At 43.3% G+C, this 23,048-nt stretch overlaps 1 protein-coding gene across 3 annotated transcripts in view; it reads right to left on the bottom strand.

Annotated features, from left to right (window-relative positions):
- GPD2 (glycerol-3-phosphate dehydrogenase 2) overlaps window positions 1–23,048 on the bottom strand; it is an 83,792-nt gene that overhangs the window by 9,717 nt on the left and 51,027 nt on the right. For all 3 annotated transcript variants that reach the window (XM_053407306.1, XM_053407297.1, XM_053407315.1), the window contains exons 7-14: window positions 22,858–23,022; window positions 21,757–21,901; window positions 14,508–14,701; window positions 6,588–6,722; window positions 5,310–5,485; window positions 4,022–4,153; window positions 2,264–2,422; window positions 472–584 (exon numbers count right to left, since the gene is read on the bottom strand). In XM_053407306.1, the coding sequence (XP_053263281.1) occupies window positions 472–584; window positions 2,264–2,422; window positions 4,022–4,153; window positions 5,310–5,485; window positions 6,588–6,722; window positions 14,508–14,701; window positions 21,757–21,901; window positions 22,858–23,022 (1,219 nt within the window). The remainder of the gene's footprint in view (window positions 1–471; window positions 585–2,263; window positions 2,423–4,021; window positions 4,154–5,309; window positions 5,486–6,587; window positions 6,723–14,507; window positions 14,702–21,756; window positions 21,902–22,857; window positions 23,023–23,048) is intronic.

Genomic DNA, 23,048 nt, shown 5'->3' with positions numbered 1-23,048 from the left:
CTCTGCAGCTCATGCAGAAACTGCCTTCTTGACCGTTGGACCCACTATTGGTCTCATCCACTTAATCTGCCAGAGTCTGTCTTTGCATGGAGAAGGAAAGGCCTGTCAAAGCCATTTCCAAGAGTGTGGGCACTGGCACACGCTTACAGCTTCTAGGAGCCACAGGTGAGAGCTGAGTGCAGGGTGGGGACCAAAGGTGGACAGAGTACCCCAGAAGGAGCACAATGTATCCCCCACCAGAGGTCCTACCCGTACCCTAACACCCCACACACCCCTCAAGCCAGCCTCAAACATGGCAAATAAACACAAAGAAAGATCACGTACAATGGCAGCAAAATTAAATAGAAGGATCTGCCATCTCAGCCCAGCTCGCGCAGCTGGGGCTTTTGTTCTTAACACTTGCCACCTACCCACTGCAGTTCTGTCTAGACCCCAGAGAACAGCAACTACTACCTTGCACAATGTATTTACCTCTCAATATCTCCTGGGGACAAAGTGATTTCGCTGCGATCCGTCAGTTGCTCTGATCGTGCCTTGTAGCCCATTTCGTAGTACAAAAACTTCTTCGCCTCTGCAAGCTGCTCCTATGCAGGGAGAGAGCAGCACACAGTGTCTCAACTCTAGGGTAACAGCAAATATTTACATTCCGAATTCCTTCTTTGCTGTAATGTTTTACTGGCTCCTTTCACTTAATTATAATTGCTGGTCCTTAGAGGAATATCAGCAGTTGATGACCAAAAAGTGCTTAAAGGTGAACAAGGTAATTAAGATTAGGCAGCATTTCATGCTTCAGCTAGATCACTGGTTTGGTTGTACAAGTGTTGATTATCAAGCGATAATTACTCCGGGAGACGTGCAATGTAAAGATTTTAAAGGCTCTAACGTGCCCTCAATCCACACATGCAACTAGCAGCGATGTCAGCAAGACTTGTGCTTGCAGACAGAAAGGGACAAGAGATGGCCTTTAAATTTAATGCTGGTATCTTATAGCTACAATAAATACACTAAATGGCGAGACACAGGCTTTAATGCATCCATTTTTTGAGGGCTTCTGGCATTTGCTGTGATTACTCTCTTCAGGCAGCAGGACAACGAGGCAGCCCCTAGTTGGGAATCTTCAAATCCCCTCTTCCATTCCAAAACTTCATTTTGCACTGTTTTCTGCTCCTTGCTGTTCTGCTCCTGTATTCAATGACCACTTTCCGTGTTTTTCAGGCTCTGCTCCTTTGAGGAAGTAGGGACTTACAGATGAAACCAGCTATCCTGCTTTGACAAAATATTGTTTTCCATAGCAAGTTAAGTTAGCTTCAGAAGGCCTGAAAACAAGATACTGGAACTCCTTGAGCACATGCAGTACAGCTACTGGGGGCGGCAGGGAGGGGGAAAGCACGTTTATGAAATACATTCTTTTTTCCAGTGCAAACTACATGCACCACATGAAGGCCATGTTACTGCCCTCAGAACCAGGTCTAAGTTGTTACGGCAAGAGTTGCAGTACTCACCATGTGGATTGGGTCATGTTGTTTATCTCCTCTCTCTCCACCATGGCTTTTGGGGGAAAGGGAACTCTGGGAAGAAGGCGAGTACCTCCAAATGTTACAGCAGGGAGGGTGATCAGTCCCCAAAGGGAGCCTATTTTAGCAGCATCACTTGAGTAAACGTAGCATGTGGTTTGGGCCCCACCAGAATAGGGTGTGTGTGCCCATGCGTGTCTGTGCATATGTGTATACACATGCACACACACACACACACCCCTCCAAGGAGTTAAAGGAAGTACAGTGGTACCTCGGGTTAAGTACTTAATTTGTTCCGGGGGTCCGTACTTAACCTGAAACTGTTCTTAACCTGAAGCACCACTTTAGCTAATGGGGCCTCCTGCTGCCGCTGCGCGATTTCTGTTCTCATCCTGAAGCAAAGTTCTTAACCCGAGGTAATATTTCTGGGTTAGCGGAGTCTGTGACCTGAAGCGTCTGTAACCTGAAGCGTATGTAACCTGAGGTACCACTGTTCACATGTCTGTTCCACCATTTATCTCACAACAACCCCGCAAGGAGGGTCTGGCTGAGAGAAAGCAACGGGCGTGAAGTTACCCAGCGAGCATCTCAGCTTAGTGGGGTTTTGAACCTCCACAGGCCAACAACTCTGACAACCCTGACAAAAACAACATCCGAAGCAGCTACGGCTCATTTGCCGATGCCCATGAGTTTCTTGGGGAAGGATCTTGCAATCCTTTTGCTGCGAACCTAGAGGCCCGCCCTTGTACCTTTTTCTTCTGTTCGCTCCATTTGAGCTTCTTCCCCATTATCTCAATTATCCTTGGCAAGGCTTCCTCGGCAGCCTGCACATTCAGGAAGGCCAGGCGTGTGCGGCGAGCAATCACATCCACCGCAGTGCAGGCATACTCTTGGATTGCATACTCAATCTACAATATTTGAGACACAGAGAGAGAGAGAGCGCTCAAAGATCTGTTTCAGTTCGATAGCCTGGCTCTGGACAGAGAGATTACAATACTAAAAAGAAAAGGGAAAGAGGTAATGTAATGTAATGTAATGTATACAGACTGTGATTCAAGATGGAGTTACCCACCATCACCCTAATTCGAAAGCATACATTCTAGGCTACTGAGATGAACTTTTGTTACACGACAATGGTTCTCTGTCCTTTTGTTTTCTTGATTAAAAAGAGGTGCATTTGGTATCGCATTTGATCAAAACACATTTCACCCAGAAATTCAGAAGTATTGGAAGACTCAAGATCTACCCACTTTGGAAGAATGGCAGATGAAGGTGATGGACTACATGGAATTGGCAGAAATGAGCGGCAGAATCCGAGACCAGGGAGAAGAGTCGGTGGAAGAAGATTGGAAGAAATTTAAAGACTACTTACGGAAATATTGTAAAATTAATGAATGTTAGAAGGATGTTGGGTGAAAAGTTATATGGTTTTTAGCTACAATGCTATAAGGAGTATGAAAATATTGGATTATTAATAGACAAAAATTTAATGTTACATTATTTTAAGATTAAAGATTAGGATAAGTAAGGAGGGGAAGGATTTGCTGAACTAACAAATTAAATTGGAATACAAAAAGGGAGGTTTGAGGAGGTTCGGGAATCAAGCAAATGAAAGAATGTGATGGAAAGATGGAATTGTTTTTTATTTGTATTTTTTCTTTTTTCTTTTTTCATTTTGTAAAACTCTAATAAATATCTTTAAAAAAAACAACAACAGAAATTCAGAGGTTATACTTCACATTCTCTTGGGCAGGGAAGGAGAGAGTCGTCCATAGGTATAACTATTCTTTAGAGAACTGCAATCCCTTCCTAACCTTAGTAGATCTTCCACCATCAGCACTTTACAAGGTACTCTTTGCACACTGCTACGTGCCCTGAGTCAGTTCCTCGTAATATTCCCAGGATCCTTATATGATTGCCAGCGTTTTGACTGGCCACTGCAGCCGTGCCTTTGACAGCAGCTTGATGTGCAGATACACGAGCAGGTAACGCATGCTTATCTCACTGCACTGTAAAACCTGTCCTGCTTTACATCCTTTCTAGCTCATACGCGTACACAGATTTCCACCTGCTGCTTGCTTCTCCCTAAGCATACCACCCTCTTCAGTTCCTACCGGCAGCCCTGTTCTGCTTCCCCCCCTATGGGGAATGGGAAGGACAATTTGAGTTACCTGGATAACAGCAAGCATTTAGAATGTTAAAAGCACTTTGCCTATAATAACAACAACCCTGTAAGGTAGATCAGTATTTATCACGCTGGTGTCGTAGATGGGACTGAGAGATACTGGCTTGCCTAATGGCAGAGCCAAGATTTAAACTGGGGAAGTGTGGGAAGGGTAGGATGAGGCAGGGGAAACTTCGCTGTGTATAGTGCTACCTCTGTGAGTTGATGTCACCAGGCAGTAGGTAGAATAAGCATCTTCAAGGGAGAAGAGCATTTAAACACAACTGGGGTGGGGAGGAGAAGGAAAGAAGCAATACGACAGCAAAGGGTCTCACTGTCATACCTCAGACTCAATGTAAGGAAACTCGGAAACCAGGCGATTTCCAACAATAGGCCACCTCTTCCCGGTCACCTGGGCCAACTTTGCCACTTCAAAGGCCTTGTCCCCAAACGTATTTGAGAGATGTTGAGCCACCTACAGGATCAAGAGCGGGTTAAAAAAAGAACTGTTTCATCAGTCGGCACTTCCTAGAATACAGCTCCATCTAGACAGAGCTGCCCTTGACAGTTTTCCTGTGGCCTGTTAACTAATAGGCCAAAGGCAGCATCCGATGAGGGCTGGGTGGGAGGAAACGGCTCGTGCTGGGAACGCTTAGGCTAGCACTAACACGGCTATGCATGTATCAATGGAACAGTGACTAATGACGCTTCAAGGTTTCTGCTACTGTCGTCACATTTGAAGAATAGCTTCACTTGGGACCAAGAAGCCAAGAGGCTTCTTCGACTGTCACAGTTAGGAGACAGGATGCGTGTGCGTGCGCACACTGATCAAAATTGGGATTGTGTAAATTGGGCTTACAGAGCATAGAATAGTAACAACAGACATGATAGTAGTAATAATAACGGATTAGGGCTCAATTTAGCCCAGTTAAACAACATTTATAGTTGGCTTTTAATCATTTGATGCATGTGCTCTTTTAAAAAATCCTTAATCTAAACAAAGAACTTTGAATTAGGTAAGGGCCAAAATAAGAGGCATTTTGAGTGAGAGAAGGGAAGCCCCTTTCCCTTTCTTCCCTTGCCCAACAATTCCCAGCCTTTTGCCTCACTCTAGCTTCTCCCGCTGCACCCTCTCCTCCTCTTCTCCATCATTCCCGGCCTTCATTCCAGTCTCTTCCATCCTTCTTTGCTTCCTGTGTGGCCCCTCTGAACACTCGTAGGCTGGTTGTAGTGGCAACACCTGGATCAGTTAGTAGGGCAGGGCAATGGTCCCTACCAACACCAGTATCCAGAGGATGAGTGAGATGGAAGTCACACACTCCTCTGCTCACAGAAGATGCTTCCACCAGATATGGGGTAATTTCCTCCAACAGCCCCTCCGCAGTTAACCCAGCCCACACTGGGTCCTCGAGAAACCCTCGAGAAAGGTTGGGGGCTGGCTGCAGGAAGCTATGGAGGGCTAGGAAAGATCCTTTTTTGTAAACTGCTTTGGGGGTTTAGTACAATCAAGCTGCAAGTATTGTGAAATAAAAATAACGTTCCCCTCTGCTCACAGTTCTCCGGATCCAAGGTGTCGTATTCTTTACGGCAAAGTTTTAAGATTTAAAAAGAAATCACACCACAAGCCTCACCTCACTCTCAAGTCCATAATCTTGAACCAGTCGAATATAAAGAGTCGGGCTCCAACCCTCTCCACCCTGTAAGAAGAGACCCACTGTCTTACAGGGACCCGCGCGCAGGCCGTGAGCACGTACTGCAGCATCAATTGTATCCTCTGCCATCGAGCGATAGGTTGTCCATTTCCCACCTGGAAACATTAATGTAAAAGGATACTGAAGGCACCCTGCATCCACCACTTCCTATCTACCTCAACAATTTGTGGTTTGGGGTTTCTAAATTACAAAGTCAGGCTACAATCCAATACAAATCCCATGTAACAACCCTTAAAACTATTCTCCCTCGAAAAGTCCCATTGTTTCAGAACTGAGAACTGCAGTCTACGCATCTGACTAACTTCACTCGGTACCAAGTGCTAGACCATTAAAGTTAATGATCGATTAACTAATAAAGAATTCAATGACTAAAAAAGCCTGGCAGTTTATTAAGGTCAGAGCAAAGGCTCTTTCATGTTGGTTTGGTGTTGCATTCAACTTAGTGCTAAGGAGATCATTCCATCGGCGCAAACATTTCCACTTGCACAGCAGAACAATCTCCCCTCTCCTCTCCCCATGTGCTGTTCTGGAGGTTCTCCTGACCATTCAGAGCAGATCTGGGGGGGAGTGTTGGGGGCATGCAGGAGGAAAGCCCCATTGCATAAGTCGAAATCTTTGCATTGGCTGCAGCTAGTGCAACCGCTGAGTTGAAAAGGCTCTATAATAGGGAGAATTGAGTGCCTGGGACCAGCGAATATGCCACACAGCTGTTTTGATTGCCTATTGCTTTATGAAGCACCTCTATTGCTTACTGTCTTGCTAGAAGAATGTTTCTGTGCCTTGACCCAGACCTGATTGTTGCTCACATCAGTAGCTGGCAGGGAAAGATGAGGGGGGGTCTCTGATACACCAGGGGTATGACTGGTATTGCTACTAATGACTTGAGGTGTGCAGTGTGCAGAGTCCTTTATATTTAAGTCACTTGTAGGCCAGTGCCTGTTCCCCTCTAAAAATGTGCTCATGGGGTCTTCCATCAAGCTAAGACAACTGAGCTAACAAACCTTAGTCTACAAATGTTTTCTGTTACCAAGAGGTAATGGGAGGGTGCCATTTGAAACAAAACAAGAATTGTGCTGGAAGAGGGTGGCTTAGCCTTTCCACTTATTGCTTCTTTCAAGTGCAGAACCCAGCCACCTCACCCATTTCATCCCCCTCCCCCCGCCCAAGCATCTCAGGTTGAAAGTGAAGGTCTGGTACCTGCTATAGTCACAAGGCCGCTGTCACTAACATGCACCACATGATTCCGAGATATGGACTGGGTGTCTTTAGAATTGGGGTCTGTTACTAGGGGACGAATCCCACTCCATGCTGCCAAGACATCGCCTCTCCTCACTGCGGTTGAAAAGAAAAAAAGAAATCCCATCAGAACAACAATTTTAAAAATAACAACAACAACAATTTTAAAAATATGCCATCAATGTAATCTTGGAGAAATAATATTGCCAGCTCCGCAAATGTTAATGACAGAAAGGTAAAGAAAGAAGAGGTACAACTGCATCTTTTGATTCAATGATGACTAATGTTCAAGCAGTGTATACTCATTTTTGAAAAGCGGGGTGTCAAAAAAACATAGTCTAATATACCCAAAATGAAAGTTTGCATCAATGGAAATCACATAGAAATATTTCCTGGATGTCAAAATTTAACAACCACCAAGGTCTTAACATCATGAAACCTTTTGATCACAAAGGCATTATAAAAACCTGTTCCCACAGCCGTTCAAAAGCATGTGTCTTCTGCCATACAATGCTACAGTAGACAAGCAGCTAAGTACACATGCAGTTTATATTGACACACACCAAAGGGCCCTTCAAGCTCAATAGAATATTGAGAACACCCATGATCATTTTTAAGATTCTGGTCCTCCTAGAATCATATATACAATGGCCATACTTCGATAGCATGGTAAGCTATGTTGCTGGTATTATCACGATTCACATCATTGGATAGAGGGTGAATATCTGGAACCACAACTTGCTTATCTTCTTAGGAGCAGAATGATAACAAGCCTGCCTCTAACTTGCTTTCTGACATAGCAAGCAAAAAATACAGCAGTTAACACACCTACTTCAAGTAATCCAATTGCTCATTTTTTCACTATGCTAATGAAGAACAGATAATCTATATGCTTGGGCAAACCTCAAAGTTACTGTGTTTTTAGTACTGTGGCTTAAGTAGCCAAGTGCAAAAACACAATATGCCCGGAACTATTCAGATAAACCACTTGCCACACGCATGATACAAACCGAGCTTGGCCAGCCATGCACAAAATGACTGTGTTGAGTGGCTTCAAAAGTTTCACCATATTTTTATCTGGTCAAACCTTGGGAAAGAACACTGTAGTCATTCACTGAATGCATTTTGTGGAAGGCAGATTTTCTGAGGGGCTCTGCATAGGTGAAGGAGGTCAAGAAAATTTAAAATTCATCGGTTTTCACACTTATGGTCATCTGTTTGGATTTATTATTTCTTTTAGTACTCAGGTTACGCTGTTTCCTTTTGGACCACCTTAAAAGGGTCAGGAAAATGTCACTGCAGCCAACCACCAAAACACTTTACTTCTCCACTTGTCATCAAGATAGAATAGAAGCCAAGGACCCTCCTCCATCAGTGGGTCTTATCAGATACTTCTCTTGAAAGCAACATGACACCTTACCTTCCCAATCCAACTCAGCAATGAGCTACTTTCTCCTTGAATTTTGCATTGTGCACATCATTTCCTTTAGACCGCTTCATTGCATTGTTAAAATTATGTGTTAATACTTTTTTTTTAACCAGAGGAAGTCTGCAAGCTTGCAGCAGGATCCCAACCCTTGAAACCATGTTTTGGAGGATGGGGAAATGATATGTCTCAACTGACCCAGTGCGACTACAATGCCACTCATCAGTTTCTTAAAGGGGAATTAATGTAACAAATAAAATGAAAATAAATACTCCGGCTGCTTCTACTTTTACTGGCTATAATTGCTCTATCTTCCTAACAAGCATTTGACCAATTATGCAGTTCAGGACCCCAGATCCTCAAAGACCGCCTCTCTCTTAAATGAACCACCCCAGTCTCTGTGATAATTCGTGTACCTCCTTCCATGGAAGGTTCAGAGGCTAGCGACACAAGATTGGGCCTTTTCACTGGGGATTCCCCTCTTGTGTAAATATTACATGCCTGGTGCCATCTTTATCTATTTTTAAGGACCCAGAAAAGACTTTTCTCTTTACCCAGGCTTTTGGCCCTTAATTTGAAAAGCGGCATTATGGCCTCATTTTAGTAAGATGGGATCTGTAAGCCATGCCTTTTATTTGTATGGATGTGTTTTTAGGTTTTCTTATTGGTTCTTTTAAACTGGTTTTAATGTAAATCGCTTTGAGTCACTCTGGGGAAAAAGAGACTAATAAATAAAAATTCTTTGTCTGTTTATCAATACAGCTATAACCTCCACAGGATCATTAGATTGTGACCACTGGTGGCACTAGAACAGAAAGGGTAGATGGTATGGGATAAAAACAGGTAAGCACTGTCAACAAATGTAAATTGAACTTTACCCAAAGTGGAGCAAATGTGAAAATATATATATATTGGGGGGAGGGGAGAGGCACACAGAATGACAACCTCTTATTGCCTTCTGTAGCTATGTCCAGTGAATAGACTATTGCCACAGAAGTTTTAAACTTATAGCAAAGTATTTTATGTGTACCATAGTTTACTATCATTGCATCTATTCTCTTTTTAGAGCACACTTCCCTTCTTTTATTTCCTGGAAAACGTTTAATCTAACTCAACAGTCACTGCTAGGGCCTCTAATTACAAAAGTATTTTTCTTAGCGCTTCTATTGAAAACAGGTTTGCAAGCCTACAGTAGACTGTAAAGTGGGACAGGAATCTGAACAGGAAGTATGTTCTATAAGACTACATAACCTGACATCACTGGTCCAAAACGAAAAACACAAAATGAAGCAGCACACAGCAAGTGTTGTTGTTGTTGTTGTTGTTGTTACCCTCAATATGCTTCAGGAAGGACTAAGGCATAACAACCCATCAACAGATTTGCTTCAGTGTTTTCCAACCTAGGATGGCAGTCAGGCGAGTGAGCGCACAGTCTTTCCTTCTGCCAGATTTAAAAGGGAAATCTCCCAATGGAAGCTGAGAAACGCAGATTTAATGAACAACCGTAGAACCTCATACTTAATATCACAGAAGGTGTCATTTATTTTGACAATATAATTGAGGTAGTTTCAATATATAGTTTCTAGACTATGGCCCAATGTCCCCCCACATAAGGTCTTTTTCCAGCAGAGAGGAAGGCTGTAAAACGCTGTAGGACTTTTCATAAAATAATAAATCATATCAAAGCACAACCATCCAAGGGCCAGTTCACAGAATGACTGCTATAGCAATATAATATACAAGGTGAGTGGGGTGAGGGAACAGCTTTGCCACTGTAAGCATTCAATACCATATGTAGTTAATACAAAACTCTGCCCCATTCACATACAAATATATACAGAGTTCACCTAACTGAGAAGAGCCTTTCCCTTCCAAAAAGGGAAGGAAGAAATGCAGAATTTTGGCAAATTTTATGAAGGCTCCTTTTGCATATTGCTTCTTCCTATGCGTTATTCCTTCATCGGCCCATGTCCCTTAATCTGAAGGATACTGATGCAATGGTTTGAAGGTCTGAACAAACCCAATGAATGCACAACAGAAATGTCACTAGAGCCAGGGGAGCAAAGTAAAAATGGGTGTTAGACATAAGACAACTCAAATCCCTGCTCTATCATGAAAATGTGTGTCCTTGAGTTGGTCACTTTCCCAGTCTCAAGCTTAGCATATGCCACAGGGCTGTTGCACAGATAAAATGGGCGTGAAATCTTAAACTGCCCTAATCTCCTTGGAAGAAAGTCAAAATAAAATGTATGTGCTTTACAATGAAAAGAATGAAGTATGTGCAATTAACCCAATATTGAAAGACCATGATTGTGAAAAAAGGAACACTGTTGGGTCTCAAAAGAGGAAGAAAATATTTTAGGCAACTAAGCATTGATGGTCTGCTGATCAGCAGTTATATTGCACTTGCCTCCGATCATATTAGCTTTAAATAATAATAATAATAATAAATTTTATTTCTATCCCACCCTCCCCAGCCAAAGCCGGGCTCAGAGCGGCTAACAACAGTAAAATGATAAAACATTCTAAAATCATTTCATTATAAAATTAATTCCAATCAGATTAATGGCAACCACTGGGCCAGAGTTCTGTGAGGATTGCCAAAGGAGGGAGTCAGGCTGTGCCCTGGCCAAAGGCCTGGTGGAACAGCTCTGTCTTGCAGGCCCCCAAGGAAAGATGTCAAGTCCCGCAGGGCCCTAGTCTCTGTTACTAGTACTTAGTAGTCAAATTTATATTCCGCCTTTCCATGAACAACACCCAAGGCAGCTAGTTGCTATCTCCACGTGGACATCAGCAAATCTTGTAGGAGCCCTGACCTCAAAATCAAGCACACACAGAGTCCTGAAGAAGTCACAAGAACCTAAGAAGATCCTGCTGGATCCAGCCATTGGCCCATCTAGCCCAGCATCCTGTTTTCACAGTGGCCAACCAGATGCCTGTGGGAAACACGCAAGCAGGACCTGAGCACAAGAGCTCTCTTCCTTTCTGTGGTCTCCAGCAACTGGCATTCGGAAGCATCGCTGTCTCCTGCTGTGGAAGCAAAGAATAGCTATCATGGCCAGTAGCCATGGATAAGCTTTCTCCTCCATGAATTTATTGATTCATCTAAGTTGGTGGTCATGACTCATGTGAGAGTGAGCTACTCAATAATCTATGGCCTTTTAAAAGTGGGGAGACCGCTATTATTATTTTTCTGTGATTTTTCTTAAAATTACTATGCTATGTAAATTATGTTTTCAAAATTGTACACCAGCCTGGGAACTTCAGATGAAGGGCACTACAGTGGTACCTTGGGTTAAGAACTTAATTCGTTCCAGAGGTCTGTTCTTAACCTGAAACTGTTCTTAACCTGAAGCACCACTTTAGTTAACGGGGCCTCCTGTTGCCACTGTGGTGCCGCTGCACGATTTCTGTTCTTATCCTGATGCAAAGTTCTTAACCCGAGGTAATATTTCTGGGTTAGCAGAGTCTGTAACCTGAAGCACATGTAACCTGAAGCGTATGTAACCCGAGGTACCACTATATATAAATTGAATAAATAATACTAATAATAGTTTAACTATGTGTTGCATGAAGCTCTATTGGACAAACTTTAAATATCAAAGTACTTTTACAAGTCTTTGGTCCACAGCTCTACAGCTTCTCATAATGTTTCAATTTGTACTTTGAAAAAGGCCTAAACTAGCCCTCAGAGACACAATCAGCAGTGCTATGCTAGACGTGTGTACATTTTGGTTCAATTGTCACAACCGCTGCTTGGATGATAACCATGACACCCTCCAAAGCAAAAACCAGCATCTTGTTTATCCAACAACAGCACCCAAGTGACCCTTTAAAAAGCGAAAAGGACCCGGCCACGATAAAGACCATAATGTTACCTCAAGACTCCCTTCTCACTCACAGAGCAGATGTTTTACTATTAACCTCCCCTAAATGAAAGCAAAAGTCTGTAAAACTAATTTCATTCTCTTACTTAACTATGGATAAAAGCAATCTTACACAAAGGCTTGTGTGTCAGGGTCTGGTGGGGGGGGGGAGGGTTACATATTTTAAGATACTGCTTTCACAGGAGTGCTAACAGAAAAATCAATAATGCCTTGTAAAAATATCCCGAAAGAACAGAGAAGAGATCTGAGAAATCAATGTTGTTCTGCCAGCATGTTTAACCCACCAGAATGAAGTGCTAATCACAGAAATAAGATACCATATTACATTTATAAATTAATGAAACTAGAAAAAAGCAGCATGTGTGACACTATAATTAAACAGCTGGAACACATCCAAGCCTGTGTAAGTTGATAACCCTGCCACTGTCTTTGGCAGCAAAAAGGCAGGTCTGCAGTGAGTTGATACGGCCGGCACAATTGTTAATTCTCTAACAGACAATCTATAAACACGACTAATTACACATGTGGAAAAACAGTGTGCAACCCAGGTTGGTTACTTTCAAAAGAATTAAACGCTCAGGAAAACTACTTCGGCAGAACTGCCCTGCAAAAAATCCTGTCTTAATCAATTCTCCAAGCTGCAGCTTAGTGTAACCAACCACCTTGCCTGACAAACCACAGCTCTTTATTAATTTCTGCACGAGGGACCTAATGATAGGGGTTCCCCCCCCTTCTCCGGTGGACCATTTTTCTTTAATGGCTACAACAATAACAGAACTATCAATTACCCATTTCAAGGAAGAACAAACAAGCAATCTAGAATTTTCAGTCTGTGGAGAGGAGGTTGCTGAATATGAATATTCAGCCTCTGTCAACACCTACAAAGGGCAACTTAGAGTTCATGCCTTTTTATAGAATCATTTTAAAAGGACTAGATGATTCAGGGGCTTGGTAATGAAATCTGAAGCTTCTTGTGTATCTCAATACTCAAATCAGATTCCAGTTGGCTGATTATCAGAAGACTCTTCAATGTCCTATAACAGGGATAGCCAATATGGCACCCATTAGATGTTGTGAACTATCAGACTGGGTCAATAGTCAGGGACAATGGGGATTGTATCCAAAACATCTGGATGGTGCCATATTGGCTACCTCTGTCCTATATTAAACAGTGTGCCATTTTAGCTTCCCGGTGTTCCCCTTGTTGAGATGGGTGGCGGGAAATAACTTTCCTAGTTTTAGATTATTCTAAAGAAGCTGAATACCACAGGAAGTTGTTGCTGGCGGATTTCTTAATTATTTTTTTAAAAAATCAAGCTATGCAGGGTGAAAGTGAATCACAGCTAAAGTAGAGACTTCCTATTTCTCTAATGCCTAAGGATCTATTGAAAGCTAGCAGCTACACTCACCTCTTACAAATCCTACCACCTAATGTGGATTAAATACTCTTCTTTGAAGGTATAAATACAATTACTAGAATTCCACACATTGATAAAATTGCTGAATATCTCCTATTTTTATGTTGGGTTTCCAAATCCTGAATATTTATAATGAGACCTCTGGGTACAGGGCAGTATATAAATTCAATATAAATTCAATCAATAAGAAATAATGATGATGATGATGATGATGATGATGATGGGGTTTTTTGTCTTCTTGCTGATGTTGCTATACAAAAAACCTCCAGCAGTTGCTTTCAATGCATCCCTAACTATATGGTGAGCTTGCACATCTGGGGTGATATTGAAATGCAAATACTCCATTATACTATTATATAATATAATCAGTGTCTGATTTATCATTTAAAATACTAATTAAAATTTTCTAATTTATGTTTGTGATTGTGCCAGGCCATGAACAGTAGTTTGTGCTGCAATAATTGACTTAACCTTTCTTACATACCCTATTACTCTAAAGGTACGTCGAGCAAAAGTTACATATCTCTGAATAACTTTCCCAGGCATGTGAAAACAGGTATGTGACTATCATATGATGTGGTGCCATAGTCGGGGGGAGGGGGGAATTAGATGTAACAAATCCATATTCGGATCATTAGACAAAACTGCTTCATGCTTTTTACACAACAGCTAAGCAACACTGATGCTTGCTGCAGTGCAAAGGGCAGGTGTACATCTTTAGCATTTAGGGAGGCACACCTGCCCTTTGCATTGTGTGTGAAAACACCAAAGGAACACAGCAATCAGCTTCAGTCATGGAGCTCCATAGGTGATCCTTTTTTTCAGCCTAACCTACTTTACTGAAACTGTTCCAATGATGCTCCACTGCGACTCAGAGTTCATCTAACTGGATGGGTTGGATATCACCACTGTAGGACATACTCACCAAATTCCAGCATTTCATTTCCACCCAACTTGTTTATTTAAAGTCTGTTCCTCCATCCCGCAACTGTGTGCATACAGTATATACCTGCAACTCAAGATAACATTTCAGGCACCTATAGCCACGAAAGCTTTTGCTATAATCCATTAGCCGGAATTTAAAGTTTATGAAAAGAACATGGTTTATAGACCCAGAAGTATTCTTGGAGCTAATTTTACCGAAAATTACCTTCAACATCGCAACTAAGATAGTTGCGCACTTCCGTCAAAATGAAATTGATATCTTCTTCTGTGGGAATTGGGTGACTTGTGACTTCGGTTGCAGTATCCGTGGTACCAGCAATAGTCATCTTTTGCCATGGCAAGAAGAAAATCACTCTGCCATCACTAGTGGATGGGTCAAGGAGTCCCATATTATCGGGGCTGGAATAAAGCAAATTTGTTTTTTTAAATATATATATATATTAACATATCCCTTAAAACATTCAGAGCAAAAGGAAAAAAGGCAGAAATAAAATACTAAGAAGCACTTGTTTAGGAGACATATGAATAACACTGGGGACACTTGTTGCCGAACTCACAGAACTTATACCGAGCACAATTAGGGTTCAGAGGAAAGCTTTGGAAAGCTCACAAGCAGATTCCCGTTTCCCTTCCAGCATCTGTTATTCTGAGAAAGAAAGAGTGTTAAGTGGCCACGTGAGGCACAACCATGCAAATAAGAGAGGAAGTTATATGTGCAGTCGTATTATGTTCACAATCTCTAAAAAACAGGAATATCCTTTTAAATATGTTTTCACAATGGCCTGTATTCTCTGGCTCAACTTGCTGTCTTTGGGTATCTGCTCTCTATATTAGTTTGCAGCACAGCTGAAGTGACCTAATCTCATGGAAAGATGGTGTTGTTTGGTAGTAGGGAACGTAAAAGGCCAGGCAATAGTGTTTTTATCTTAGATTTAAAAAGAGAGAGTGTGTGTGTGTGTGTGTGTGTGTGTGTGTGTATCAGCCTTTAACCTGGCAGCTGGTCCATGTGGTTAGTTGGATAGGGATTGTAAGCCCCACACTTTAAGGAGGCAGAAACAGCCGCTAGAGACTGTAATGAAGCGGACAATGGGGAGGAACAACCAAACACATTGGAGTGTGGTGCAATGGTTGGAGTGTTGAACTTTGGAGACCAGGATTCAAACTGGCACATAGGCATGAAGCTCACTGGGTGACCTTGAGCCTGCCGCCATCTTTCAGTCTAACCTACCTCACAGGGTTGCCGTGAGGATAAACTGGAGAGGGGAGAACCATGCATGCTACCTTGAGCTCCTTGGAGGAAAAGTGAGATATAATAATAATAATAATAATAATAATAATAATAATAATAGCTGGCATCTGAGTAAGATAGACCTGTTTTAATGCAAAGTATAGTAACTCAAGCAGTAGTCAAATCACAGGTTGTTGTGAATTAGCTTCTAAGCTTGATAATAATAAAAGACCCATATAGTTACATCCAAACAGAAACTCATTCACTCTCATACATGACTGTGCACATGTTTTTTTCCTGCACATATTTTCCTGTTGAAGGAAAAATGTCATATGTGAAGTGCCCCTCCAAGAGAAGATGACAATTACATACACCTTAAGTGTAAGTTCTACAACTAAGAAGTCTTTGAGATGATATTTATATACAGCTTAAGAATACATTTGGAGAAGCAGAGCTTAAAAAGTAGGTGTCAACATGGACTTGTAAGGTAAACCATGGCAGACAAGTAATTACTTTTCAAAATGAATTCACTATTGATTTAGAGAGGCAGGAAAACTTAGAAATTTAATATACAGACTCAGAATCTTCAAAAAACTTTCGGTAAGTTTTCAAATAAGGTTTCTAAATTGGCATAAAATAAGCAGAACTACAGAGAGGCTGAGTGTATTCTTTGCAAAGATTGCTGGGAGAACATTTACGTTCTTTTTTAATATCATGGAATTGCTAGAAGAACCTAAATTGGGGAAAATGGTAAATGATTTCAAATCCCACTTTCTTACCCATTTCTATCACTGCCTGTTCGATCTTCTTCCAATAATTACTCTGACAAATAACAGAAAATTCCAGAATACAATCAGGGTGAGATTCAAGCATACAGTACAGTGGTACCTCGCAAGACGAATGCCTCGCAAGACGGAAAACTCGCAAGAAGAAAGAGTTTTCCGTTTTTCGAGGTGCTTCGCCAGACGAATTTCCCTATGGGCTTGCTTTGCAAGAAGAAAGCCCATAGGGAAATCTCCGGGGACCTCTTTTCAAATGCTGGTGGTGGGGAGCAAAGACTTTCGCCCACCGCCGGCCTTCAGAAGAGGTCCTGGACCTCTTCTGAAGGCCGGCAGGGGGCAAAAGTCTTTGCTCCCGACCACCTGCCTTCCCGGGACTTCTCCGCTGTCCCGGGGCGATCTTAAAATGCTGGCGGGCGGCAGCGAAGCCTTTGGTTAATAATTAAATTATCCATGGCCTTTTAAACAGTGGTGGTAGTGGGGTTATTGTTATTGTTTGTTATTATGCTATATATGTGTTTTTATATTGTAAACTGCCCTGTGATCTTCAGATATATATAAAGACTTCAGATATACAGTCGTACCTTGGAAGTCGAATGGAATCCATTCCGGAAGTCCGTTCGACTTCCAAAATGTTTGGAAACCAAAGCGTGGCTTCTGATTGGCTGCAGGAAGCTTCTGCTGCCAATCGGAAGCCACAGAAGCCCCATCAGACGTTCAGCTTCCCAAAATAGTTCATAAACCGGAACAGTCACTTCCGGGTTTGCGGTGTTCCAGAGCTAAAGAACTAAGCTGTTCAAAAACCAAGGTACAGCTGTATAAAGATCTTCAGATACATAAGACTATCTAGTTCAGGGGTGTCAAACGCAAATTCATCGGGGGCCGCATCAGCAGTTTGGTCACCCTCAAAGGGCCGGTTGTATCTATAGGACTCAATATGCGCTCAACATAAAAACAAGTGGAGGTTTCCTGAATGCATGTAAAGTGGAGGTTTCCTGTGTAGAACGGCCGGCGCCGCTAGAGGGCAGACGTTCTCTGGCTTGTAGGCTGCCGTGCATGCGCTGAAGAGGCGGCTTTCTTGTGTCAAAAAAAAAAAGTGAGAAAAGGTGAAGGCTGGCAGCCGGCAGCGGCTACACGGGCCACATGACGAGGTCTGGCGGGCCGCATTCGGCCCGCGGGCCTTGTGTTTGACACCCGTGATCTAGTTTCTTTTTATTCTCATCTTCAATAAATCTGCGTGTTTCATCTAAGAAATGAGGCAGACCTGGGTAACAATTGGGTTTTTTAAAAATTCATTTGGAATCTGCCATTGCTTTATTTCTTCTTCCCAGTAGGCCTTGATGCAACCAGATGCCTGCACTGTACTGAAAAATGTTTGCTGCCTCCTGTTAATTTCTTCCTTACGGCTATCAACAGATACAGATTCATGATGTTACCACCAGCCAATGCCCCAAACCTTGCCTTGCTTTGTTTTACTCTAGCCTGAGTAAGAGTACTGGTTGGTGCAATAAAGGTATTACCCTAATGTGGATTTTGGGTTTTTTTCTCACAGCCAACGTGTCTACCTTTAATTTTTGAATTCAAGGAAAAGCTCCTTTAGCTACGGTGTTGGATAGTTTACATCCTTTTGAATGTTACATCCAATGATGTAACTGCTGCAGGCAGAATCTATGTTAACACTGTTCTCAAAGAAAATAGGAATGCCCATCTTCGGATCAGGGATCTGTTTTTACATCTTCTAAGAGGCAGAACCAGAGCCACTGCTGCAGCCGAAACTACAGGCGACATCAACTGGGTTAAGGGTTGAAATTTATATGAGATTAGTCACACTAACATCATCAGAGTGTGAGAAAGTTATGCAGGAGGTACTTATATGAGGACATGTATCTGAAGAACAGAATTAATGAGAGCAGAGGGACACAGGGACTATTAATGAAGAATATAAAAATGTAAGAACCTACTGGGAAACGCTTGCATTGTATTAACATTAAATTAATTAAATCTTATCTACATTTACACATAAAAAGCCTTTAAACTATTTACCATTTTCCCAAGATCATGTCAAAGTACTTTCCCAAAGAGACCAGTAGTTGTAATGAAATGACACACATTTTCCTGCTAAACAGGATTTAGTTGGCACTGGGGGCAAAAACCTGTTGCTCAATTAATACACACGTTTGTTTGTTTATTTCTGCATGGTGTGTATTATTTCTTATACAGACAAATTCCTCGGCTTAACTATGTTTAGGATGAGATCAATCTACTTTTCACTCAGCAGCAGAGCAAATGATCTGCACAGGCAGGAGTTGTCGCTGAAACAAAGTCAGTTGCATATTGAGAGATGCTGAGGAATAAGGCAAAGGGAGAGACTGACCCTGAGTTTATTATACAGTATATAACCAGATTGCACACACAATCCTGGGCTCCATCTAAGACTGAAGGTGTAATAGTTCAGAGTAACCAGCACTGCAAAAGAATAAAGGCCAAAATATTTGTTTTTCAGCTGCTCCCGCCTTCCATCTCTACTGAATGCTTTTGAGTGTACTTGTTTTGTTCATTATAGTAGGTGGATGATGTGGGCTGTAGCCGTAGCAACCATGCAAATAGCTGCGAGTAATTGCCCCAGCTGTCCAGTTTTAAGCATGTATTAACTGCAGAGTGTAATAAAGATATCCTTGTCTGAGAGTTCTGTCACTTTATAGGTGAATAATGGATGCCCTAGACTTTGACAAGACGGAACCTCTGAGCTGGATTGAGTACGGGGATCCCACTACCAAAACAGGGATACCATCAAGCAGCGGTAGCCAACATGGTGCCCTCTGGTTTAGTGGACTACAAATGCCACCTTCCCTGTCCACAGAGCCATACTGGCTAGGGCTCATGGGAGTTGTAGTCCAAAACACCTGGACAGCACCATGTTGGCTAGCCGCCATAAATGGTAGGAGCTGGAACACAAATCCCGCACCACTTGAGGGCTGTAGCAATCCAACAAAGCTGTGAATTAACAGCCAATTCCTGTACCTGCTCTGCTCTGGCAAGGCCAGGTAAAGTTATATACAGGGAAAACAAGCCCTATGTCTCCTTGGTAAAGGTGGGCTGAGATGCCACACACCTTACTCAGCTGTTGGCTACGATCCTGTTTTAACTATGTGTTCTCTTCCAGTTAGCCATACTGCAGATGAAATGCAGGAAGACTACGCAATGGTTCAATGGGATTTTCTAGCCTAAAGCAAGAGACCCAAGTGGAAGAAGAGGAGCACTGTTCTGCAGATGATGCAAATGAGTTTGTGCAGGGCTATAACAAGAAGTAGGGATGCGGGTGGCGCTGTGGGTTAAGCCACAGAGCCTAGGACTTGCCGATCAGAAGGTCGGCGCTTCGAATCCCCGTGACGGGGTGAGCTCCATTGCTCGGTCCCTGCTCCTGCCAACCTAGCAGTTCGAAAGCACATCAAAGTGCAAGCACATAAATAGGTACCGCTCTGGCGGGAAGGTAAACAGCGTTTCCGTGAGCTGCTCTGGTTCACCAGAAGCGGCTTAGTCATGCTGGCCACATGACCTGGAAGCTGTACGCCGGCTCCCTCGGCCAATAAAGCGAGATGAACGCTGCAACCCCAGAATTGGTTACAACTGGACCTAATGGTCAGGGGTCCTTTATAACAAGAAGGTTCTACAGCAGTTCTCATGCTTCTTCTTGGGCTCTTATACGTACACAACCTCAAAAGTGGAAGAACATATTTCGAATTCCCCACCACCACACACTTTCCTTGCATGATGTTCTAGCGCCTCTTCCCATGAGCTGAAGATCTCCTTGTCCACATGTAGAGGGCAGCGGCACCGCAACAGGGGTGCGGGGGGGTCACCCCGGGTGCCATGTCTGGGGGAGTGACAAGAAGGCACCCCGCGGGGGCTCGCCCCGTCGTGGCGGAGCGAGCAGCCATCGTGACGCTGCAGCTGCATGTGGAGGATCCTCCATTTGTGGCTGAAGCCGCAAGCAGAGGACCCCGGCACCATCCGTATGGTGCTGGAGTGGTGCCGCGGGCCAACCGCTATGTACAGCACATGTGTGGCATCGCATCATACGTATGGCACATGCATCATACGTAGCGATGCCGCACATGCACCCTACGTAGCGACGCCCCACCCCGGGTGTCACAATGCCTTTGTTTGCCCCTTGTGGAGGGACATCTTTGAATCCACTGCTATTAATACTTAGCATTTATGTAGAACATCTCAAGTATTCAAAGCACTTCTTTAGGTCAGCCATGTAATGCAGGTTGATACAGCAGCCACAGGCCTGGAGTCAACTTGCTTAAGACTACCTTTTAGCTGTTATGCCGTAAACGCTTTATGATTCAGCTCACATATCCATGTTAGTTTTCCTCACACGAAACTCAGGGAAGCTAGCCTGGTGCCTTCAATACGTATCTTTTGGCACCGTCAAAAGTATTCCTCTTCTCCCGGGCCTTTGGCTTATTAAGCAATCGATGGCCTTTTAAACTCGGGTGGGAATTGTTATTGCTTGTTACTATGTTACGTATTTTTGTGTTTTTATATTGTAAACCACCCTATGATCCTCAGATGAAATTTAACAACCAAATAAATGATACTCAGGGCAAGGGGGGGTGGTCCGTCCCAGGGGTCACCACTGAGTGGGGTGACAAAATACCAGGCGGGACTCACCGCGGGGCCTGCAGCTCACCAGAGCCACGCATCTCTCCTGGGAGTGATGCGGTGGCTTGGGCTCCCACATGCTCTGCGCTGCCCCTAACATCTCACCCGCTGCCTCCCCCTCAGCTGGAGGGCGACTGAGTGGGAGGAGACAGGCAGACTCCTTGGAGGTCCCGCCCCTGGTCAGAGGGCATGATGCCCAGGCGCCCAATCAGCTTGCTCCGCCGCTGACTCAGGGAGGAGCAGGAGGACACAGCAGTGGTTAGAGGTAAAAGATCGACTGAGGCATGGCCAAAGAAAGAAAGAAATCCCTGCAAAAAGTTGCCCACTTTCTGTTCTTCCAAAGGCGCTTGCTGCCAGTCGCACAAATGAAATGCTCCAGTATTTAAGTGGGAAGCAGGGGTGAAGTAGATTAGGCAAGGGAGAAAGCATCTTCCTTACCCACTTTAGTTTGAACCAGTCAAGCCTTCCCTTTGATATGAAAGCATTCCACTTCCAGAGGCAGATTTTGGCATGGCAACACACAAGCAATGCTCTTTCGAGCATTCAAAAGGTGACAGAGTTACGGGGAGGGCTGTACCATGTGTCCTCAGTAAGAGCATTTCCCCCCTCTGAGCTAAACCAAAAATGGGGGGGGGGGAAGAGAGAAGGGGAAATAAAAGCTTGCATTCACCCTGCACTATTAACAACAGCAAGTCTCTCTCTCTACAACTTTATTTTCTACACTGGACACACTTCTTCCGATTGTTATAAATGATCCAGCTTTTGAATATCGTTACCTGTAATAGCCAGGCATCACAATATGAACGCCTGCGCTTGGCTGACAGATGTTTGGTACTTTCTGCTCATCCATTTTCCGCACGGAGTCTGTGAAAGGTCCTGTAGCATTGATAACACATTTGGCTCTGACATCAAATTCCTGCCCTGTGAAAGAAAACAGCATCAATCACATACTCCATTTGTTTCCCTGTTCACTGACTCTCTGGATTATTAATTTATCTATGAAGTTAACCTATTGTGAAGTGTGTGTATTTATCTACACACACATGCACATAACACACACACACACAGAGAGAGAGAGAGAGAGAGAGAGAGAGAGAGAGAGAGAGAGAGAGCACACTGCAGAAGCTTAGCAGCTAGTATTGTTACCAAAAATCAGAAAATAATTTTGAGGATAATTTTAATAAAAAGAAAAGAAAAAAATGAGAGAGAGAAAAATCCTCTCAGATTCCCCTCTCCCGATTTTACTTTTATTTATCGAGTTCTCTGTTTAATGGCATTCTTAAACCCTGAAATTTGTTAGATGGTACTATGACTGAACGCACACCACACGGTTATTTTACGACGTCAGCTTTTCTTGACAGAAGGGCTTGGATGTAAAGCGTGGCTTAGCTTGCCAAAGCACCAGGATTTGAATGAAAACCTGACAGAAGTTAAAGATGATTGGCATTAATGACATGCCACTGCACTTTGGAAATATGCCTCCTTTGTCAGTTAAGTGATATTTACAAACTCCAGCCTCCCGCTGCACTCCCCCTCCTTAACTTCTTCTTTCTAACATAAGGGGAAATAAATAAATAAATAAATAAAATTTCTGTCTCCTTAAACAGAAAGGGAAATGGGGGGGGACCACAGCATCTGTGGACAGCTGTGCTTCATCCAGGAAAACAACTGTGTCCTCTAAACTGCATACATTAAGGGAAGTGGAAGAATGCCAGTGGAATGCCAGAATCCACCGAACCATAAGAGACAAGCGTTAGAAACGCCGTCTCTGAAAAGTACAGCCTTGTGAGTGTGTGGGCCAACACAAGTTACCTGTTGTTAGGTAAGAGGAAGCAAAGGGGCTCTATAAATACCACAGGGGAGCGAAGGCTGCTTACCTGTTAGAACATCCCTGCACCTTGCGCCGCAGACGCGGCTCGCCCCGCTCTTTGGATCCGTCTTCTTCAGCAAGCGCACCACTTCAGTGTAATTGGCTGTGGCAGCCCCATACCTGGCAGCGGTGAGGGCAATGGCAAGGTTCATTCGTGCATCGTTGTGTTGTCCTGCAGCAGGGGGCAGAATCAAGGGA

The sequence above is a fragment of the Podarcis raffonei genome, chromosome 1, assembly GCF_027172205.1.
Source record: "Podarcis raffonei isolate rPodRaf1 chromosome 1, rPodRaf1.pri, whole genome shotgun sequence".
NCBI lineage: Eukaryota > Metazoa > Chordata > Lepidosauria > Squamata > Lacertidae > Podarcis > Podarcis raffonei.
This window is presented reverse-complemented; position numbering and strand designations above follow the sequence as displayed.